The sequence below is a fragment of the Triturus cristatus genome, chromosome 8 (genome assembly GCF_964204655.1).
Source record: "Triturus cristatus chromosome 8, aTriCri1.1, whole genome shotgun sequence".
NCBI classification, from domain to species: domain Eukaryota; kingdom Metazoa; phylum Chordata; class Amphibia; order Caudata; family Salamandridae; genus Triturus; species Triturus cristatus.
This window is the reverse complement of record NC_140591.1, coordinates 1,055,140,881-1,055,160,821: the sequence shown is the minus strand read 5'-3', so window position 1 is coordinate 1,055,160,821 and position 19,941 is coordinate 1,055,140,881. Positions and strand designations below refer to the sequence as shown.

General features: G+C 41.2%; 1 protein-coding gene across 1 annotated transcript in view; it reads right to left on the bottom strand.

The window, feature by feature from the left end:
* Positions 1-15,642: 15,642 nt before the first annotated feature.
* Positions 15,643-19,941, bottom strand: part of IL1RL1 (interleukin 1 receptor like 1) — a 506,285-nt gene continuing 501,986 nt past the window's right edge. Inside the window, exon 10 of the mRNA XM_085620499.1 lies at positions 15,643-15,986. Within this exon, the coding sequence (XP_085476625.1) occupies positions 15,643-15,986 (344 nt within the window). The remainder of the gene's footprint in view (positions 15,987-19,941) is intronic.

Genomic DNA, 19,941 nt, shown 5'->3' with positions numbered 1-19,941 from the left:
CTGCTCTCCAATGACTAAGTCTCCTCCATGAACACAGCCTGCTGTCATGCCTCCCTGTACTCTAACTTCTCCTGGACTTTTCTTCAAGAAACGTTCTAAGCCTGAAGTTAAGCCAAGACGGGCTCATTTACACCCCTTGTATCTGACCCATGCTCTATCGTGATCGACTTTAACCTTTGACTAGCCCCAGTCGCATGCAAACAGATACTCGCAGATGGCACTTTGATCTAGTAGGAACTAGATTTCTATAAAACTTACAAAATTCCTAACTCTCGTTTTACTAACTGGATTTAAATGGTTTTGGTGCAATTCTATTTATTAAAATGTATCTTAGTGTTCTAAATTGGTTTGTGATTTTTCTTGGCTTGTGCTTTCACATTGGCTCGATGTTAAGCCTGATTGATTTTGTGTCAAGCTACCTGAAGTTTAAGTAAAAGTTAATTTAGTGGATTTTGAGGTTCACTCTGGCAAGGATTGTGGATGTTGCTTGAGTAGGGTTTTCACCACCCTTAACCAATAATGCAATTTCTTACAACTCTTCACACTGAGGCTCTGCTATCCAGTGCCCAGTGCACGTGCTCTAAAACATGTACATATTTGCTAATCTCTGCTTGACTTATTTGATTTTATTATAAGGCTATAGTATATGGAGCAGATAAAATATGTCTATGGCATAGAAACTAGAAGTGTCTTAGGATGTCCCCCATCCACAGGTGGGTGAACCCTACAAAGCTAGACCCTTAACCAGCCCTTCTTAGGATACTGCTTTACTTTCAAAATCATACCTGGGGGATTGCACCTGCTGCACTTAGCATCTGTTATGGATGAGAAGGACCTGAGGATGTTGGGCTCTCTTACACTTGACATCAACGATTCGAAGGAATATCTTCAAGGATCCTATGGCATATTCTCTGAGTAAGTCCAGGAGCATAAAAAAGCTGAAGAGGACATTCATGTGAAGAATCCCAGCTGACCAGTGGCAAGTGGAATTGCTCTTGACTTTGCTGTTGCCCTCTACCTGACACCATGGGAGTCTATAAGTGCTCCCCTAGAGGTCCTATGGGCCTTGGAAATGTACTCCTTTGCCTGTTTGAGTAACCACAGTAAATTGGGACCTTTTTCAAAGAGATTCAGATACCACCCGCAAAAAGCATCCGACCTGCTGGTCCACAGAATGAATTTCAGGTTTGTCCCACGTAGAGAAGAGTTTTTTCTAGAAAAACTACAAAGCTCATTTTCAGGTTGGGGCTTAGAAACATTTTAAAACATCCCTTCTTCCAGACCCTATGGGGCCAATATACTTGGTGCATCTGACTGGCGTGCCATATGGGTCAGCCTCAAATTGCAACTCGGTTCTTCTGCAGTCATTCACTACCATTCAGGGAGGGCCTTGCAGTTCGGGCTGGACTGTTCTAATAGAGTAGGGTCAACAATGATTTGCATATGGCTGAGTTCAGACTGAGGTGCCATGGTGTGCAAAATATTGATGGACTGGGATGGAGCTCCAACCAATGACTGAAATTTATTCAAGCATTACATCCATTCATTACTATTGGAGCCTTTTTCAAAATCTTTAAAAATTCATATTTCTGATTCCCTGTATTGGATTTTTGTCATTTTGGTATCATTTACTTATTACACTTTTCCCCATTTTTATATCCACTGCCAGATAGTTTTAACAGTTTTCCCCCTTACTTTCCTTTAACAACACCCAACCTATGACAACATAATGTCAGACTCCACTCACCTGAAATTCAGGTATCTGCAGGAGCGAAGACAGCCCCCCCCCCACCCTACACAAATGGTACAGGTGTTGTCAATTGCCTACAAGGGGGTTGAGGATGAGGGGGTAGATTTACAAGCCCCTTGCGCCACTTTTGCGTCACTTTTCCCATGTTAAAAGTGACGTAAATGTGGCACAAGGGGCTTGAAAATCTGCACCGCGGATGGGAAAGGTAGGCAAAGATTCTCTGGGATCCAACTGATTTGCCATGGACCTGGTTTTCTTGGGATTATATTCACTGAAGACACTATGAGAATACAAACATACGACTCGTCAAATCATGCACAATTAGATTTACACAACAGAATTACTGTACTTATGACCCCAACATATTGGTATGCTAATCACCTTAGATTGCTCACTTCAATGTTTCTAAATCAAGGTCAGTTCAAATCCCGTTAGAGTTAGAAGGCACTCAGAGGAGACAAGATTCACAGAGGCTAATAGACTCGAGCCAAAATGACAAAACAGGTTTTCTGTCACAATCTTTTAGAAGAATCACTCTTGTTTTATAAAATTTCTTATAAATGAACTCTCTGGCAAAGTCTTTTCTGTTGATTGAACTCATTGTTATTTGTAATGTTCTTTTCAAACTTTTCCTACAATCTTAATCTTAGGTTACTAAAAAAAGAACAGGAATCTGCAGGTTAAGTGCTCTGGCCTGGACTGAGTTGATATGTAATCTTTCTTTCCTCCTTTTTGTCTTTATGTTTCTTTTGTGGACTCATCAAGGAGCTGCTCCGCAGGGCGCCAGGACAGGAAGGAAGAGGAAAAACGGGAAACGGGAGCAGCAGGAAACCAACACCTCACCGCTGGGTAAGTATGCAGGGTACAAAGGCTTCCTCTCAGGAAAAGAAACACGAAACCAAACTTGGCTTTGCAAGTGCGCATGGTATTTATAATACTGTGCCATTATGGCTGCCGAGTCTCACATGAACTTGAATTCTCACGAGATTTCAGCATTGAATGTGTGGCACACAGAAGGTGAATGAGGCTCTGGGGTCTAATGCAAATGTGCTGCTGAATTTTCCGGACAGATGGCGGAAGCTTTTTTAGGCTACAAAAGACTCCTGAAAATTCTTAAGACTTCAATGACTCTGACCAATGGGTGACCAATGAGTACACAAATACTGAACCATGGGTTGTAGCGGATTGGCCTAGGGCTAATTTGACGTATCCTAGAGCCACAGAATCACAGGTGGTCAAGGCAAGGTGCATGGGAATTTAACATGCGTGCTCAGGGTCCAACATACCTGATGCCCATGTGCCATAAATCGCACGGATGGCGTGGGTCATAACACATATGGTCTCCTCCTGACTTATCAACCCCTAAAGTTCTCCATTTAACATAGGATTGTAGCACACACTACTTTATCTCCACATAGTGGTGTGAGGAGGACCCCTGTGATTAAGAATGCCACCTTAGAGTGGGTAAGGGTTTTCATCCTTTAATCTTATTAGACAGTCTTTAGGCACACAGATAACTTCTGTCCTAGTCCCTGGCACCCTTTTGTGACCATTGACCACTAGCACCCTTAGTGCATGTGATATTTATAGGAGATGGTGCTTTGTGGTCTTACAATTTTTCTCTGTTCCTCATGTGGTGTCATAATCTTAGTGAGTCAAGGGGCAAATGTATCACTACTTTGCATGAGTGCAATATAACACTTAATTTGGGATTTAATTTCCAGTGCAAAACTTGTTTTCAACTGAAAAGTAGACCTTAAATGAATATATGACGTTCCAACGCATGCAATTGCAACACATCCTTTTACAACGCAGTCTTTACATCGCAACTACCATTACATTGCATGATTTTACAACGCATACCATTACAACGCATACCAATACAACACATAATACTTTTAGGGCAACAGTAGAGTAAGTATTGGATAGTGTAGGGGTAAAAAGTACTATTCCCATTCCAGTGAGTGCAACAGTAGGGTAAGTGTTGGATAGTGTTGGGGTAAAAATTACTTTTCCCATTTACCCCAAAACCCATACCCACTCTAATCCTAAAAAAAAATCTCCATTACTTACCTTATAATGTGTTGTAATGGCATGCGTTGTAATGGTATGCATTGTAATGGCATGCGTTGTAGTGACATGCATTGTAATGGCATGAATTGTAATGGCATGCGATGAAAAGGCAGTTATGTTGTACCAGTTGCGTTGTAAAGGTAGGTCGATGTAATGACTGCGTTGTAATGGATGTTTCCCCCTTAAGTTGTGCAAGGGAGTGCTTAGCATCCATTGGCCATAAATGGAAGTTTCCAAGCAATTACCCCTGATTTTTTAAAGCAAAGTCATATCTACTAACATTTGCACACAAGTCTTTGTGTCAAGGTAGGAATAAAGATTAAAAGAAATATTTTTTTCTTTAGGTTTTTCTTATTTTGAATTTAAATTATGTCTGAGCATAATATTGTTTTGTACTGGATTAATACACTTTCAGTACAAACATTATGGTACACTCCGGCAGACATCATTCTACCATGGTGCAAAGGTGTGTATGTGATGCTATGCAGCAAGAAATTGCACCAGCTCAGGAATGACACCAGCAGAGCCATATCTTCATCATTATAGCTCTTCCCTGGACTGCAAGTTTGGTCTCATTTTAGCCTTACTTTACTGTAGCAGCAATAGTCCTACTGTATCTACTTGGTGCGGGAAACAGATGTGAGTGATATGGATGGATGTGGATTGAGGTTTGTGAGGGAGGTAGATATGAGTGGGCAGGCAGATTTAGTGAACAGGGTGTATGGCTATGATTCAGTCAGTGAGTTGGTGAGGGAGACAGAGTTGTTTTGGGTAAGTGTGGTGATGAGTAAGTGAGATGGCTAAGCAAACAGGGTAGAATGAGGGGCTGAGTGGATAATGTGGTTGCAGGTATGTCACTGTATGTGATAGTGGAGTGAGTGTGGTGACTAGTGTTAGGAGGTAAGTGAGTATTAAGTGAGTGGGTGAGTAAAGTGAACGATTGAACACTGATAAAAATGGACTGTATAAGTGAATAAGTAAGGTAAAAGTTGTTGAATAAATGTAAGGGTTTAGCAAGTGGAGTAGGTGAGGTAGTAAAGTCGAGTGAAGAGGTGAAGGAGTGAGTGAATTAAAGTGTTTCTGTGCATGGGATAAGTGAAAGGGGTTGAGGATTTTGGTAAATGAGTTAGTGAATGAGTGAGTCGAATGAATAAAGCTTAATGTAAGCACAATTGCCTCATATTTACATTTGTATCTTTGTGAAAGGAGAGCAGAGTGAAGTCTTTGGGATACAACATACTTTCTAGGCCACACATCCTCACATAAAAAAATTAAACTTGCACTGAACTTTGGAAAGACATAGATTTGGATCTTTATTCGGGGAGTAAGTCTGATTTAGAAATAGCAATATTGTTCCAAGGCCATAACAAGGGCCCTAGTGTTCTGCATATCATACAGCAGCGATTGTGCTTTTCTATGCAATGCACCAAAATTAAGCACAACAGATACAAATAAGGAGAATGTATTTAGACAACTTTCCTTAAGTCGAAGCGATTTAAAATAGACATCACTCACTAACTTCACTGTACTACATCTGCCCTTCAAGAAGGCACCTCACCTTCAGGGATACTGAGCCTGGTGACCACTGGTGACTATATTCCTAAATACGTATAAACAAAAGTGAGAGAGCGATGAGTAAGTAGAAACGTGTTTGCCTTCTCAATCCATAACTATGACAACCAAAGAAGATTGAGTTTGCTACCTATATTCCTACTGTTCTAAAGACCAGTTTCACTCACTCGCCAACCTAGTTGGTGACATGCTTCATCATTGGGTTCCCACTCTAATCGCCAAATACTTTCAGGGAGTGCTATGACTTCAGATTATAGCGGAACTGTTTTTTTAAAATCTGTGACTATGCTTGCGTTGGTGAAGTGCGATGTTAAAATTGGCTCGGGATCTCCTATCCTCAAACGTGAATTTTTAATAGTGTCAGTGTCGGACAATGTTAAAAGCAGTGGTGGATAACTGTGAGATATTAGTTGATCCCACTTATCCTTGGTGTGGTCAACATGTTTCAGCCATCTGTTTTCATGCCTCTATGGGTCAGTGTAGCTTTATTCAGGACCAAAAAAACAAAATATGCATGTGCACTATGGCATGTGGGATTGTTATTTGTACTTACAAACTCGAGTACTTGTGGAGAAAATCCCATTTTGCGATCTATCTCTTGGTTTGGTAGTTTTTTGCTCCATGGGTTGCTCCAAGGGGGTTGACCTTGTAGTTAAGCACTTTCCTCAAGGTGTCTCACTCTCCGTTGTACCTGTACCTCCTCATGAGTCCCGCATCTTCGACTCACGTGGATGTACAGGTACAACAGAGGGTGAGACACTTTGAGGAAAGTGTATCGACGCGGTCCAGCAATAAAGGTTTGCAGGTGCCAGAGAAATAAAAAGAGTTAAGATCAACTACAACTTAACAATTGCAGTGTAACCCAATTGGTCACACAGTGAAGCTCAGAGTCAAAAGATGGGATTAAGTATGTATTTATTACAAATTCAGAGCCAAGCTCATTAAAATCAGTCTCAGAAACATAGTATAAAAATACAGAATCCCTAATGGATAACCAAAACATCTGACAAAATGTATCCTCATTAACAGAAAGTAAATGAGAAATGTAATAGCTGCAATACAAAGAATGAGAAACAAAGTTTGATGATTATATTGAAAGTTTTGCTCCACCTGCCTATACGATTGTCTAAGAAAATCTATTGAGTAACTTTCTAAACTAGAGTCAGAAAACCCCTTCTAAACTCGGGGAAGAAAGAGAGGTGTCAGCATAGCAGAACCTCTGTAGAGTTCTCAAAAGGAAAATTAATAATTAATTATACCTATGAACCTATACCTATGAAAAGAACCTTCGAGAATCCCATCTCACATGTTTCATTATATTCCTTCTTCAAAAAATAAATCTTGGCAACTACACTCAGGACGTCTTTCCTTTGGTCAAAACATCAGAACGCCCTTGGATTCCTTCCATCTCCACATTCCGCATGGACAGTAGTCCTCTCTTCGTTCGTTAAGGCTTATCATTCTTGCCAAAACTACTCTTTTGGAACCTCACTATCTCTTTCACACAAAGTGCCTTTCTCTATTCATTAGATCACAAAACTTTACCGTCAGAGGAGAGAAAAACATTGTATTCAAAGCAAACGTTGAAAGTTAGACATTGTGAAATCCAAATACTTAAGGCATTTGGTCAAGTTAGTGTAGCAAGCATCTTAGTACACATTTAAATGCATAAATACAGATACATATACAGTTATAATATCAATCTAGAGTACTAGTCGAATTAATACAATTTCAGTTATAAAATAAACACCAAGGGTTATTTAAATTAGTATGTGAATATATAAGAATTAACAGTATTATTCAAACCACACAAATGCAGATACATGTGAAAACTGCAAGTTGTTAGAAAGAAAATGTTAAAATGCACACTCATATAAATGTTGAAATTACACAGTAAATGCACTTTCTGTAACTGTTCAAGTGCACTACATTACATTAATAATGTTAAGTCGCACGAATACATAAAGCCATAAGTAAACATATAAGTTGCTGTTGTAATAAGGAAGACGCCTCGTAGTCCATGTATATTAAATAGGTTGGTTTATTAAGATGGATGTTATCATCTAGAGCTCCACCTGGAACTGTGTTCCTGATGCTCGGCCCATTTTCCAACTGACTCTCTCATTCACGAACATTTCACAGCATCCCCACACACCACAGTCACACTGGCTGAGCAACAGGTATACCATTTCTTTACACAAAGTAACATCAGAACTCTTGCATGAATGCTTACCATGTGGCAATGAGAACTAGTGTGAATGCATGAACAATGATAGGTGGAAAACATTTCACACACAACATGTCAGCCCCACCCGGAGCAGCCTTCATGCTGCTCAGCCTATCCTCCAGCTGACTCTCTCACTCACCAACATTCCACAGCATCCCCACACACCAACATTCCACAATCACAGTCAAACTGGCTGCGCAGCAGGTATAACAGTTGCCTAGTCAAACGTGAAAGGGAGGAGCCAACATTACACTGCTCCAGCTGCTTCGTCTTTCTTGTCGATATATACTCAGTCTTATGTGTTTTTCTTTCCCCTCTTCATTGTTAGTTTGCTTTCCCTAGACCACTTGTCTTCTGTTTGCTTCAATCACCACCGCTTTCATGACCCCAATGCCTATTGTTACATTTGCTCTTTTCATCCTCTATATGCACAACTGCCTCCATACTTACAGGTGCATTTTGCTTTTCCCCACGTAAGTCTGCCTTTTGCATTCTCCTTCCTCTGTGTTGATTCTCATAGTCTTTCTCCTTCAAATTAATGTACTGCCTTTTGCTCTCCCCCACCCCTGACTTAATTTTGCTCCAAACTGCCTCTGTCTGCCAATGTGTCTGTCGTCAGTTCTCCCTGCCTCCTCTCTTTTTCACTTTTAGGTTGACTTCTTCTCTCTTCTGCCTTTGTCTGTAAATTATTCTCTCTCTACAATTTGTTTTTCCGAATTTCGTATATCACATCCCCGTTTGCCTCTATCTCTGATTTTGGCCTGTTCACAACCACTCTGTGAACGTCAACTGACTTTCTAAATTTTACATTTAAAATGAAAATTGATTTAGGTTATTATATCAGCAAAGTAACAGATTGTACATGTATGTACTGGAAAGCTAACTTAATCTCTCTGCAAACTTTGCTAACAGGAACGCATTTGAGACCACACAATGAGTATAGCAATTCCGCTCTTTCTGTCATTGTGTCTACTTTTTATAAAAAGTAAGGTTGCTAACCTATGCTTTCGTGTTGTTGCCTGACATGATGAAGGCACTGTGGATGGATTATGTGGTTGTGGTTGGTGTGGTATCAGAGTTAACAGGTTCACTCAAAGTATGGTGGTTTCTTATTGACTTTTGAACTGCAGAACAGAAGATGAAAATGCAGCTATCTCACACCTTCTCCTGTGTGCATCTCTACAGTGCTGGTAATGCTCTGGTTGGTTTATTTATGTTTTGATTGATTTATTTTTGTTTTTAATCATTACTCATTGCAGCTATACTTTGCTGAGCTAACTATAACTTGCACCATCGCTATGTCCTGCTTATGACCTCTTCCATCACAGGGCAAAGACAGTCTGCGGCAGGTGTTTGACCACCTGTGTCTCATTAATTGCCACATGAGTTCCTCTATCAACAAAGTGCTGGTCACAGGGCAAAGGCTGTTCTTAGGAGGGCCTAGATTTACTGAAGGGAGCCTGTGTGTGTGATTAGTAATGTATGGTTTACATGATTCTGCAACATTGTGGAGCATATTTACAAGGTCTTAACTCCAAAGGAACGTCACTTTTTGTGACCTTCCTTTGGCGTTAATTCCTTCGCCTTATTTACAAATAAGGCCCCCTTTCAAGCTACAGTTAGAATGAAAGGGGTGAGCAATGGGTGTTGCGGTGGGCGTTCCGCCTCAAAACCCATTGATTTTGACGCTGCACCCTATTTACAAGGGTGCGTAAATAGAAGGCAGTGCCAAAATTAAGACCAGGTCTTATCCTGGCGAACCGAGGGGAAATCATTGATTTCTCACCATTTTTGCTGTTTCTATGTGTGCTGCGTTGTGCAGCACACATAGAAACAGCAAATCACCATGAATGATTGTTTATGTGCAGGAAGTTGTTCCTTTCTGCACATAGACAATCATGAAAAAAATGACGATTAGAAACATCCATGTGTGCTGCACAGTGCAGAACACATGGGAGTTACAAATCACCATTAGTGCAGGAAGGGACACCTTCCTGCACATAAGCAATCATTCCCTCAATGCAGGCACCCTTGCACTATGATGCAAGGATGCCTGAATTGGCGCTAGGCAGCTGAGTTTAGCACCAGCGCTAAGGAAAACTCAGAGAAGTGCTGTTTTGTTGTAAATGCGGTGCATTCCAGCATTTTCAGAATGGCGTTAGCAATTTTTGCTTAATGCCACGCTTCTCTATTAGCTTGTAAATATGCCCCTTACTAATTTCATATCTGAAATCCTGTACTATTATGAATAGAGCATGTGCCTAACTATAAGTGGTAAATTGCAGTGTTTGTTGGCGTAAGAAACGTGATGTTATGACTGACATTTCCACCTATATATAATGTCACTTTAACCTTCATTGTTTCCAATGAATTTCTAGGTTTTTTTTTTATGTAGAGTTCTATATTAATACCATTTCTAAATAAAACTGAACTTTTTATTCTTTGGGTTTTCAGATAATTAAGTTCTTTTTACATAAAGTAAGATCTTATTTTGCCTTAGTCCTCCATATTGTTGGCCTTAGGACTCCGTGCACTTTATCATTGCTAACCAATGCTAAAGTACATGTGTTCACTTCTTAAAACATGGTATCATTGGGTTAGCCCCAATTGGTATATTTAATTTGCTCATAAATCCATAGTAAAGTGGTACTATGTGTATCAAGTGCCTGTAAATTAAAGGCTAATTGTGGGCCTGCAGCACTGATTGTCCCACCCACTTAAGTAACACTTTCAAACCTGTCTCAGGCCTGCCATTGCAACCTATGTGTGGAGTTTAAACTGTCATTTTGATCTGGCAAAATTCACCTTCCCAGCTTCCAACTCTGAGTGGAAAGCATACGGGACCGCGGAATGTGACAGCGGCCATTGCCTCTTTCAAATTTTCAACACAGACTCTATTGTATGTTCAAGGCAACACATTCTGCAACTCAACTGGGGTTGTTTCTTCTGCAGAATTATTTTGACCCTTGTACCAGGGGTCTTGGATGAGTGACAGCCAAGCACGGCCCCAAATCCCACAGCTACCCATATTGCTGATCAATCCATGTAGTGCTTTAGGGACTTTTGTATCAAATTCTCTTGGCCTACCAAAACAACTGAAGTATTTTTTTTAATTGGGAGACTTGGGGAACACTGTGTAGTAGGAAATCTGTGGCTAACTGTAGATTCCAGAAGTTTTCTTCACAGAAAGTTTAGGAAAATATGTGGTTTTAGTCAAAGGTTGAGGTTTGTAGGCCATTGTGGGCTAGAAAATGGTGTGGCATCTAGGCGAAGCACACCACCTTGGACCTTTTCGGATGCCTAGTTTTCAGAACTATCTGGGTCTTGTAGAGTGAATACCCTACCAACCCCCCAGGAGGGGCAGCGAGTTCTTTTGGGCTCCAGGGTGGGGCAGAGCACAGGCCAGTTCAAACATATATAGAATGAATGGAGTACCTAATGTCTAGTGGGTTTTCTGTCCCCACCCCTATATTTAAAAAAAATACTTGACCTGGCATCTAGTAGCTTTCTGCCCCATTTCAGCCCCATTTAGAACCGGGACACCTCCGTTAGAGGTAGCTGTTTGTGCTTTACAAATGTCAGTATTATTATTATTATATCAATTGGGTGGGGCATGGTCATGCCCATTGTGGGATGTGCCCATCCCTATATTTAAATAAAATCCTTTCCTGGAATCTACTGGGTTTTTCTGCCCTATCGGGGAGAAGATTGGGGATAATTATCCCTATCCCACCCCCGGAGGGGCAGAAAGACTGAAATGTTTAAGTATCCCTGGGGTAGCACAAGGCCATGCCTAAGGGGCCGGCCCACCCATCCCAGGTGCATAGTGCGTGGATCCCTGCTCCGGGAATAAACTCCTGTGGTGATCCCCAAGCAGTGATCCACTAGAACGAGGTAGCAATGGAAAGAGGAGATTTTTCCTTTACAAAGATAGCTCTCACAAAATAATTAGTGCTTGCGGACTGAGAAAGGCCCGAGCACTGATTCAGTGAATGTAAAATTAACTCATTGTCTCATTTTACTTTCATTTTGATTCAGTGTCGTCAGCTCGCACTGCATGCAGATTGTCATTACAGTACAGACAGGCATTGGAAATGCAATATGTCTCGCGTTTGTTTGATTTCGTGCTTTTGCGGTTGTAAATCGCAATGTCGTTTACCCCTGTTTTATGGATGTATGGATGTGGTATGTTGTGGAATTATGTGGGTTGGATTGGAATTCTTAGTTGTGAAGCAGCATGAAGCATAAGGAAGGAAAGTGAGGAGGAGAAGAGCTGCATAACGAACACGTAAGGAGAGCGAGGAGAAGAGCAGCAGGAGGTACAAGCAGCCACTGCCTTTATAGGGCGTGCTACCGGGGCGGTGATGTGGGGGAGGGGCAGGGTGGGGGGTTGTAAAATGCGGCATGCGGCCGATTTCAGGTAAGTAATGGAAAAAAAAAAATCGTTTCGCGCGCTGCATCGCCAAATGCGATGCAGCACGCGCAACTAAATTTTTTTCTTTTTTTTTCTGTTACTTACCTGAAATCGGCCGTATGCTGCATTTTACAACCCCCTACCCTGCCCCTCCCCCGCCCTACGTCACCACCCCGGTAGCACGCCCTATACGGACCGTGGCTGGGTACAAGGAAGGAGAGTGAGGAGAAGAGCAGTGTTAGGCACACAGAAGAAGAGTGAGGAGGAGAAGAGCAGCATGAGGCACAAGGAAGGAGAGTGAGGAGGAGAGGAGAGGAGCAGTGTGAGGCACAAGGAAAGAGAATGAGTAGGAGAGGAGCAGTGTGAGGCACAAGGATGTAGAGTGATGAGAAGAGCAGCATAAGCCACAAGAAGGAGAGTGAGGAGAAGAGCAGCATGCTGCACAAGGAAGTTGAGTAAAGAGAAGAGCAGCGTGGTGGACAAGGAGTGTGAGGAGAAGAGCAGCATGATGCACAAGGAAGGAGAATGAGGAGGAGAAGAGCAGTGAGAGGTGCAAGGATGGAGAGTGAGGAGAAGAGCAGCATGAGGCACAGGAAAGGAGAGTGAGGAGGAAAGCAGCATAATGCACAAGGAAGGAGAGTGAGGAGAAGAGCAGCATGAGGCACAGGAAAGGAGAGTGAGGAGGAAAGCAGCATAATGCACAAGGAAGGAGAGTGAGCAGCATGAGTTACAAGGACAGAGCTTGAGGAGAAGAGCAGCATGAGGCACAAGGACAGAGAGTGAGGAGGACAAGAGCAGCATGAAGCACAAGGAAGAACAGTGAGTAGGAGAAGATCAGCGTGATGCCCAAGGAAGGTGAGTGAAGAGAAGAGCAGCATGATGCACACGGAAGGAGAGTGAGGAGAAGAGCAGCATGATGCACAAGAAAGGAGAGTGAGGAGGAAAAGAGCAGACTAAGGCATAATGAGGGAAAGTGGGAAGAACATCATGAGGATGGAGATTGAGGAGGAGAAGAGCAGCATGAGCAGAAGGAAGGAGAGTGAAGAGAAGAGCAGCATGAGATACAATTACATTATGCTCCAGAATTGTTTTTACAATCAAGGCTGCTTTAAGACATTCTACCATTGCTTCTCAAATAATAGCATAGTAGTTAACATGCCCGTCTCCCATTCACTGCCCATTCACCCACCAGTTTACCTTACTTAAACCAGTTTTACTTTTAATTTCTGAAACAATGATCATTGCTTTCCGATTGCTTCAATCATCAGTTTACTTAATGTATAATGTAGGCCACTGGAATCATACAGCAGAATTATTGTAATTAATATAATCAATAACGAGCACAGTTCAAACCGTAGGTACAAATGCAGCTCAGCAAACGTAATTTAGCTTCTGATATTTTCTGCCCACACCTCCTTTCCTGTTGATTGCAGTATCTAGACTTTGAAAATAGGAGAATTTATTTTCAGTTGTTGTTATTATCCTTATAGCAGCACTTGATAGGTCTAGGAAGTGATTGTACACTTTGTAATCGGCAAGATAAAATAAAACTTTGGGCCTAATTATCATGTCGGTCGGACAAGCGTACGACTGACATCATAGCAGAATGGAACAACCCGACCATAGGTCGGTGGTTCCACCCGCTGTATTTGAATGCGACCACCATGCTATGCCTGCCACATGGTGCAGAGATGTTTAGGGGGGGGGCCTAGGTGCCCTCCAGGCCACATAGTGGAGGGACAGGGGAAAGGGGTCCCTGTTAGGTACCCACAAAGACTCTTTCTGCCTGCCTTTTAATGGTGGGCGGACCACCATGAAAGGGCAGGTTGAAAGGGACATCATAATCCCAATGGCGGAGTAGAAGCTGGCTCTGCTGAGCTTTTGGGATTATCATTCTGCCCGCCGCTCCGATGGGCTCTGTGACCCCTTCGGAAGCAGAGCAAAATCCCCCCTCGGGTTTCTCTCCGACTACCAGTATTATAATTCGGCGATCAGACAGAAACTATAGATGTCGGGCAGAAAGTCCCTGATTAGCTGTTGGATGGCTTTCTGCCCAAGATCGTAATCAGACCGATATTTTTATATGTTTGTACCAGGGAGGAAAACCGTTATTTGAAATGGAAAGTCATAAAGTCATAAACAGAAGCACTTTTTATGTTGGGTGCAACAAGTACGCTATATTAAGTAAAATATTATCACATTTAAACATATATTTCTATCTGAGGGACTGCTCCAAATATTGTACTGATGTCAAAGTTATATTTGTGTAATTTATATTTATATTGATACTGTAAAAGCTTTATTTTATCTTATCAAGATGATGTTTAGTAGGTCTGACTTGGAATGTTGAATGTTACTGTGAAGCTTTGCAAGTTACTAGCCTGGAATGGATATGTAATTGTGTTTCAGCCCTGTTGTCAATGCAAGTGAATTAGTACAGATGCGACACAGTCATGAAAGTGACCTTCAGTTATGGCCCACAATATGACTAGATCAGAGCAATTTGTGATATAACAAAAAAATAAGTTCCAGTCTCTGACTTCTGAGTGCCTGTATAGTAAAGACAAAAAGACAGTTTGAGTATTTGTTTTCCTTTCACTTCACCATCTCACTTTAGAATTTGTTCCCTGGAAGGATCTGACTCCATCGTACAGGTAAAATCCTGTTCAACTCAATCAACATTTCATCCTGTTCGATAACATGAGTACCACCAAACCTTCTGTAAACGTGTTTAACCATCAGGAGTGCTACCATTTTGTGGATGCTCACTTCATTTGCATTTTATTTCCCTCTTAACCACCCTGACAGCCCCATTGTCACTTTTCAATGTAAAACGTTACCTCAATTTGGCGATTGGGAAACTCTCGACTAATAGTTTGACTTATGCCCACGCAAATCCATACAGACAAATTTTGCTTGTAGAGTTTGAAACTTTTTCTGTGTGACAGTATGACTTAGGAGGATATGTATCAAATACCATTATTGTGATTCTCAAATAGCGATTTTTAGAGAATCGCTATTATAGAATCGCAAAATGGGATGTAATAAAAAATTCACAAATATTTTGCGATTCCTTGGCATTCCTTAATTGCGATTAGCAAATTGCGAGGAGGCCCATAGGAATGAATGGAAGACATTCCCAATTTGCGATTCGCAATTAGAGAATCGCAAATTGAGAATGCAATTTCAAGGGTGCCAGGGTGTCAAAAGGACACCCTGTGGCACCCCTGAAATATGTATGTGTGCACATTGCACTTTGAAATATGCAAAAAAGTGCATTTTTCAAATAAATTGCAAATTACCACCAACTTGATGTTGGTGGTAATTCGCGATTCCTTAAGGCACTTTTTCTGTGCTTCATACATTGCATTTAAGGAATCGCAATTTGCGATTCCTTAAATGTAATCGCAAAATGGAGAATCGCAAATTTTGCGATTCTCTAATTTGCGATGCCCTTTTGGGATGATACATCCGAAAAGGCCTTTTCCCGTTCGCAAACGGGCCGATTCTGAGAATCGGCTCGTTTGCGAATGGGAAAAGGGCTTGATACATGTGCCCCTTATTCTTGGACCAACTTTGCGAATCTTGCCCGACTATTCTCTGTTTTTAAACAACGGTGCCACGTGTAGGGCTTTTTCTTCCTGGCATCTGGTATCTCACGTGCTTCCAGAATGTTGATTTTGTAGAATTCACATTGGCTGAGTTACCTGACTCCCATTTGATGGTGCCTCTCTTTTTTATAATGTGTTTAAGGGATTCTTGCAACTTACTATCATCCTCAATTTTCTCCATTTCAATAATAATTACTCTTAGATTATTGCTAACTAATGCGCTGTAGAAACCAATCTGCTGTTCAATAGCAAATTCTTCACTCTCAACGAGCTCGGGATTCAAAATAAGGATGATCCTCCTGCTCTTGCGTATGCTCCAGTCAGCTGCTGTTGATATTTCTAAAAAAAACAATGAGTGGAAAACATTTATTATGAACTGCATTTCATTTACATATTCACAGATTTACAATTTGTTCACTTCTTGCTAGGGTCCATTATGTATGTGACCTTTTGAAGTCAGAATATACGCAGAATATGTGCCAGTTCCTAAAAAAATTGTGAAACATTTGACAAAAACATTGTGTACATTAGAAGCACTAATTATACAAAAAATTATGGAAATGTCAACAATTAAAATGGACTATTTTGTCAAACTCTATTTTTCAAAGTTCAACTGTTTTAAAAAGTGAACTTCAGGCATTACAATAGAATCTCAGTTCACTAAAAGGGAAATACATTTCTTCCAGGTGTAATGAATGTAGACAACCTTAACTGCTCCATCTGAGATTTGATTTTGAAATTCCCATGGATAAAAATTGCTTAAAACCATACATTTGACGTGGTATATGGTTGACTTGTTCCCTGTGATTATTCTTATGTCCACCCTTTGTCCAAGTTGTCTTGACGGCCAGATGCCTAACATCTACAATTGCCTTAAATGCTTAAAGATATTGGCATCTGATTCCTATTAAACTTAACACAGCACTTTGCCATTTGGTGAGAAATCGTCTTGATGCCGGTTGTCTGTCACTCTCTTCAAGATATTGACTTCTTCCGCCTAAAGCTCCACTAGCCAAAGTACCCTGATGCTGACTGATGATGGACTACTTTACAAAAAAAAAATGAAAATGCAAGTAAAGAGAGTGTAAAGGAGAAAAAAAGGGGAAAAGAGGGAATGGGTGGAAAATTAGTTGAAGCCAGCTTACACTTTCCTTGGCTTATGTAACACATCACAGAACTTATTTATTTGCAGTGTGAAGTTTAATAGCTATCCATTTTATTGGAAAGAGCTAGGTTCTTTCTTCAGCCTGTTTGCGGGCCATGCTCTAGCTGACGATTCAAAGATTAGACAATATATGACAAGTTACTCATTGTTCTGGGGCTGCCATCTGCTCATTGTTCATTATCCAATTCATTTGCTTGAGAGCACTTTGTATCTACTTGAAAAATAGTCATTGTAGCTCGGTTATTACAGTCTTTAAGATAGATGGTCCTTTCTAATTCCCTCCATTTTTAAACGAAAGGAGTTCACTTGTAACATTGGGGAATTGATCGTCCAGCCGATCAGAAATTTTTTCTTGTACATTATCAGTGTTTTAAAACATTAAGGGCCTGATTGTGAGTTTGGCGATCTTACTGAGGGCCGCAATGCTAGTGAGCCCAGGGAGACTGCCAAACTTGTAGTCAGACCGCCTGCCAAATTACGAGTGAAGCGTGGCGGGTGGTGCATGGTCCCACAGTGGTGCCTTTCTAAGGCTCTAAGGAGTGCCTTAGAAATACATCGCTGTGGGAGCGCCGCAGCACGTTCCAGCACAGGATGAAATGCACCATGTTGTCATTTCTTCCTGTGCAGGAACATGGGGGTGCACAAATATAGGGGGGGGGCACATGATGTGCACACCTGATACAGGGGGGCACATCATGTGCCCCCCCTGCAGGCACCCCCAGGCACAGCGGGGACAGGGGGCCCCGCTAGTGCCCCCATAGTTTCCTCACCACCACCCTTTTCAAGACGGGCTCACGAATGGCCATGAAAAGGAGGGCGTTGGGGACACTTGTACTATGCTAGGCAGTGTAACAGCAGCACCGCCAGCATATTACTTCCTCATACTGGTGCCAGATTGCGTATCCCTGGCAGTAGAAGTGGTCTAGTGGCTGTCCAACCGCCAACGCTGCAGTTGTAATCAGGCCCTAAGATTTCATCCAAAATGGCTAATCTAAATTATTAGTGCAAGAGGCACTTAAAGTGAACATGGACTGATCACTGAGAGAGTATCAGAAACAGAAATATTGTGTGGACATAATATTATGTCAAAAATATGGAGGAGCAAAATATCTAGAAGGTAAGTGCATATTGGTAGGTGTAAAATTACTATACTTAACTTCACATCTATATACCATTAAGATATATATATTGTCAAAGTACATATAGGTATATATAGTAAAACGTTGCTTACCTATAGAAACTTTCCTTTATGATATTTTTGTCCTCGATATTCTTGACATGATATTTTGTCCTCCGATATTTCTGTTTCTAATATTCTGTCTAAATACCAACATGGACAAAGGCTTTTGCGATGCAAAATGACACAGACACAAGCAGGTGTTAGTGGAATGAGGTCTGTTTCCGTCCATGCATAGAAATAAATCACTTCTTCATGGCCCAACATTATTCAAAGAGGTTGCACCTTGTTGAAATAAGCCTTGCCACTTTGGATGCACCTTTCTTTCTTGAAATGTCACCTAGCTTTGCCTTATTCCCCACTTTTAGGAGAATCCTTGTGTGGAGGAATTAGAGACTCTCATAATATGCCTGGAAATGCTCACAGGGAAGAAGACGGTTTGCTACTTCTGCTGAATGAGTACACTTTACTATTTCTGTACTTGGTAGGTTACTGCTTTTTGCCAGCAGACCTTAACCTGATGGTTGGCTTCAGCTGCACTATGTTTTGTGGTATAGTGTAGCACGAACATCACAGCGTTCAAATTTAGGTTCTGTACAGCACAATCAGCGTAACCATCTGACAATAAAATGGTTATAGTCTGGGATGGTGTAGGTGCTGGGACATTTTGCACTGAACCAGCTTCTAATTGGTGGCTCAGTCTTAGGCTTATTTTGCCTGCAATCTATAGCATTGGTTAGATGTAGCTTGATGGAATGCCTATTACATTTAGAAGCAACCAGAGCCCAGCGTAGGAAAACTCAGAGACATGTGTTAGGACTCTTAAAGCCATGCACTTGGATGTCCCATAATTTACGCATACTTGGTTATACTGGCATTGGTTCTAGTTGCTCTTCATGGAACAGAGAAATGATCTAGTGGTTGAGCAATTGGTTGTGGAATCTGTGCTATGTCACCAGTTTCCAAACATAGGCAATGTGTATGGTCCTCATAAAATAAATCTGAGAAGAAATGAGTGATATTTAAGGTGGCAAAATTGGGAACTTAGGGGAAATATATTTGGCACACAAATTATTGGAACAATCAGAGTGTGCAAAGTGACAGGACAAACACACGTGCCACCAGCATATAAGAGACAGTTTCAGAGGTGACAAGTAGCCTAAAGTGAACTTTCATTTTTTTAAATGTGAATATTCTCTCATGTTTGTTGTGGCACACACGTATTTATTGGGCAATTTTGGCATCAGAATATTTTGAAGAGCCATCCAAATCATTGACAACCTGCCCAAAATCTGTACCAATAATGTTGTCATTTCCTTCTTGGAGACAAGTGCAATGATTGAAATTCTCCTAGTCTTAGGTCCTCTATGGGTACTTAGTTCTGCCAACAAAGTAGGCATGTGCCCTCTTGAGTTGCAGAATAGCCAGCAGCCATCCGTCCAGTTGCTACTCTAATAACAATGGATTAGCATTAAATGGTATCCAGGTAACAAACATGCCATGTGCTAAAAATGTCAAAATCATCAAGGGCAAAAAAGGACAATTTATCATTTTGAATTACTGTACTGTTTTAAATGCCTATTTGTCATGCCAAACCTGTTTTCACGGGATGCAAAAAGACATGCTTTCATAAGAAAGACAGAGATTTCCCTATCTTTATTAGCACTCTTATTACTTATTGTCCTAAATGTCCCTATTGCATTTTGTATGTGCATGAAGCATAGAGTAAGCACTATATAAAGGCATCTAAAATAAAACAAAAGTATACACTAGTTTAGGGGCCTCATAACAAGTCAATTGTTGTACTTTGACCAGTAGGAAATTGGGTTACAGTTTGAGGTGTATGCAAACTTACTCAAGCAGCAACAAGAATTCCTGTCAGGGTGAAGTCACAAGCAAACCCAAATTAACCTGTGCTTAACCCTCTAGTAGCTTGGAATTAAAGAAGTCAC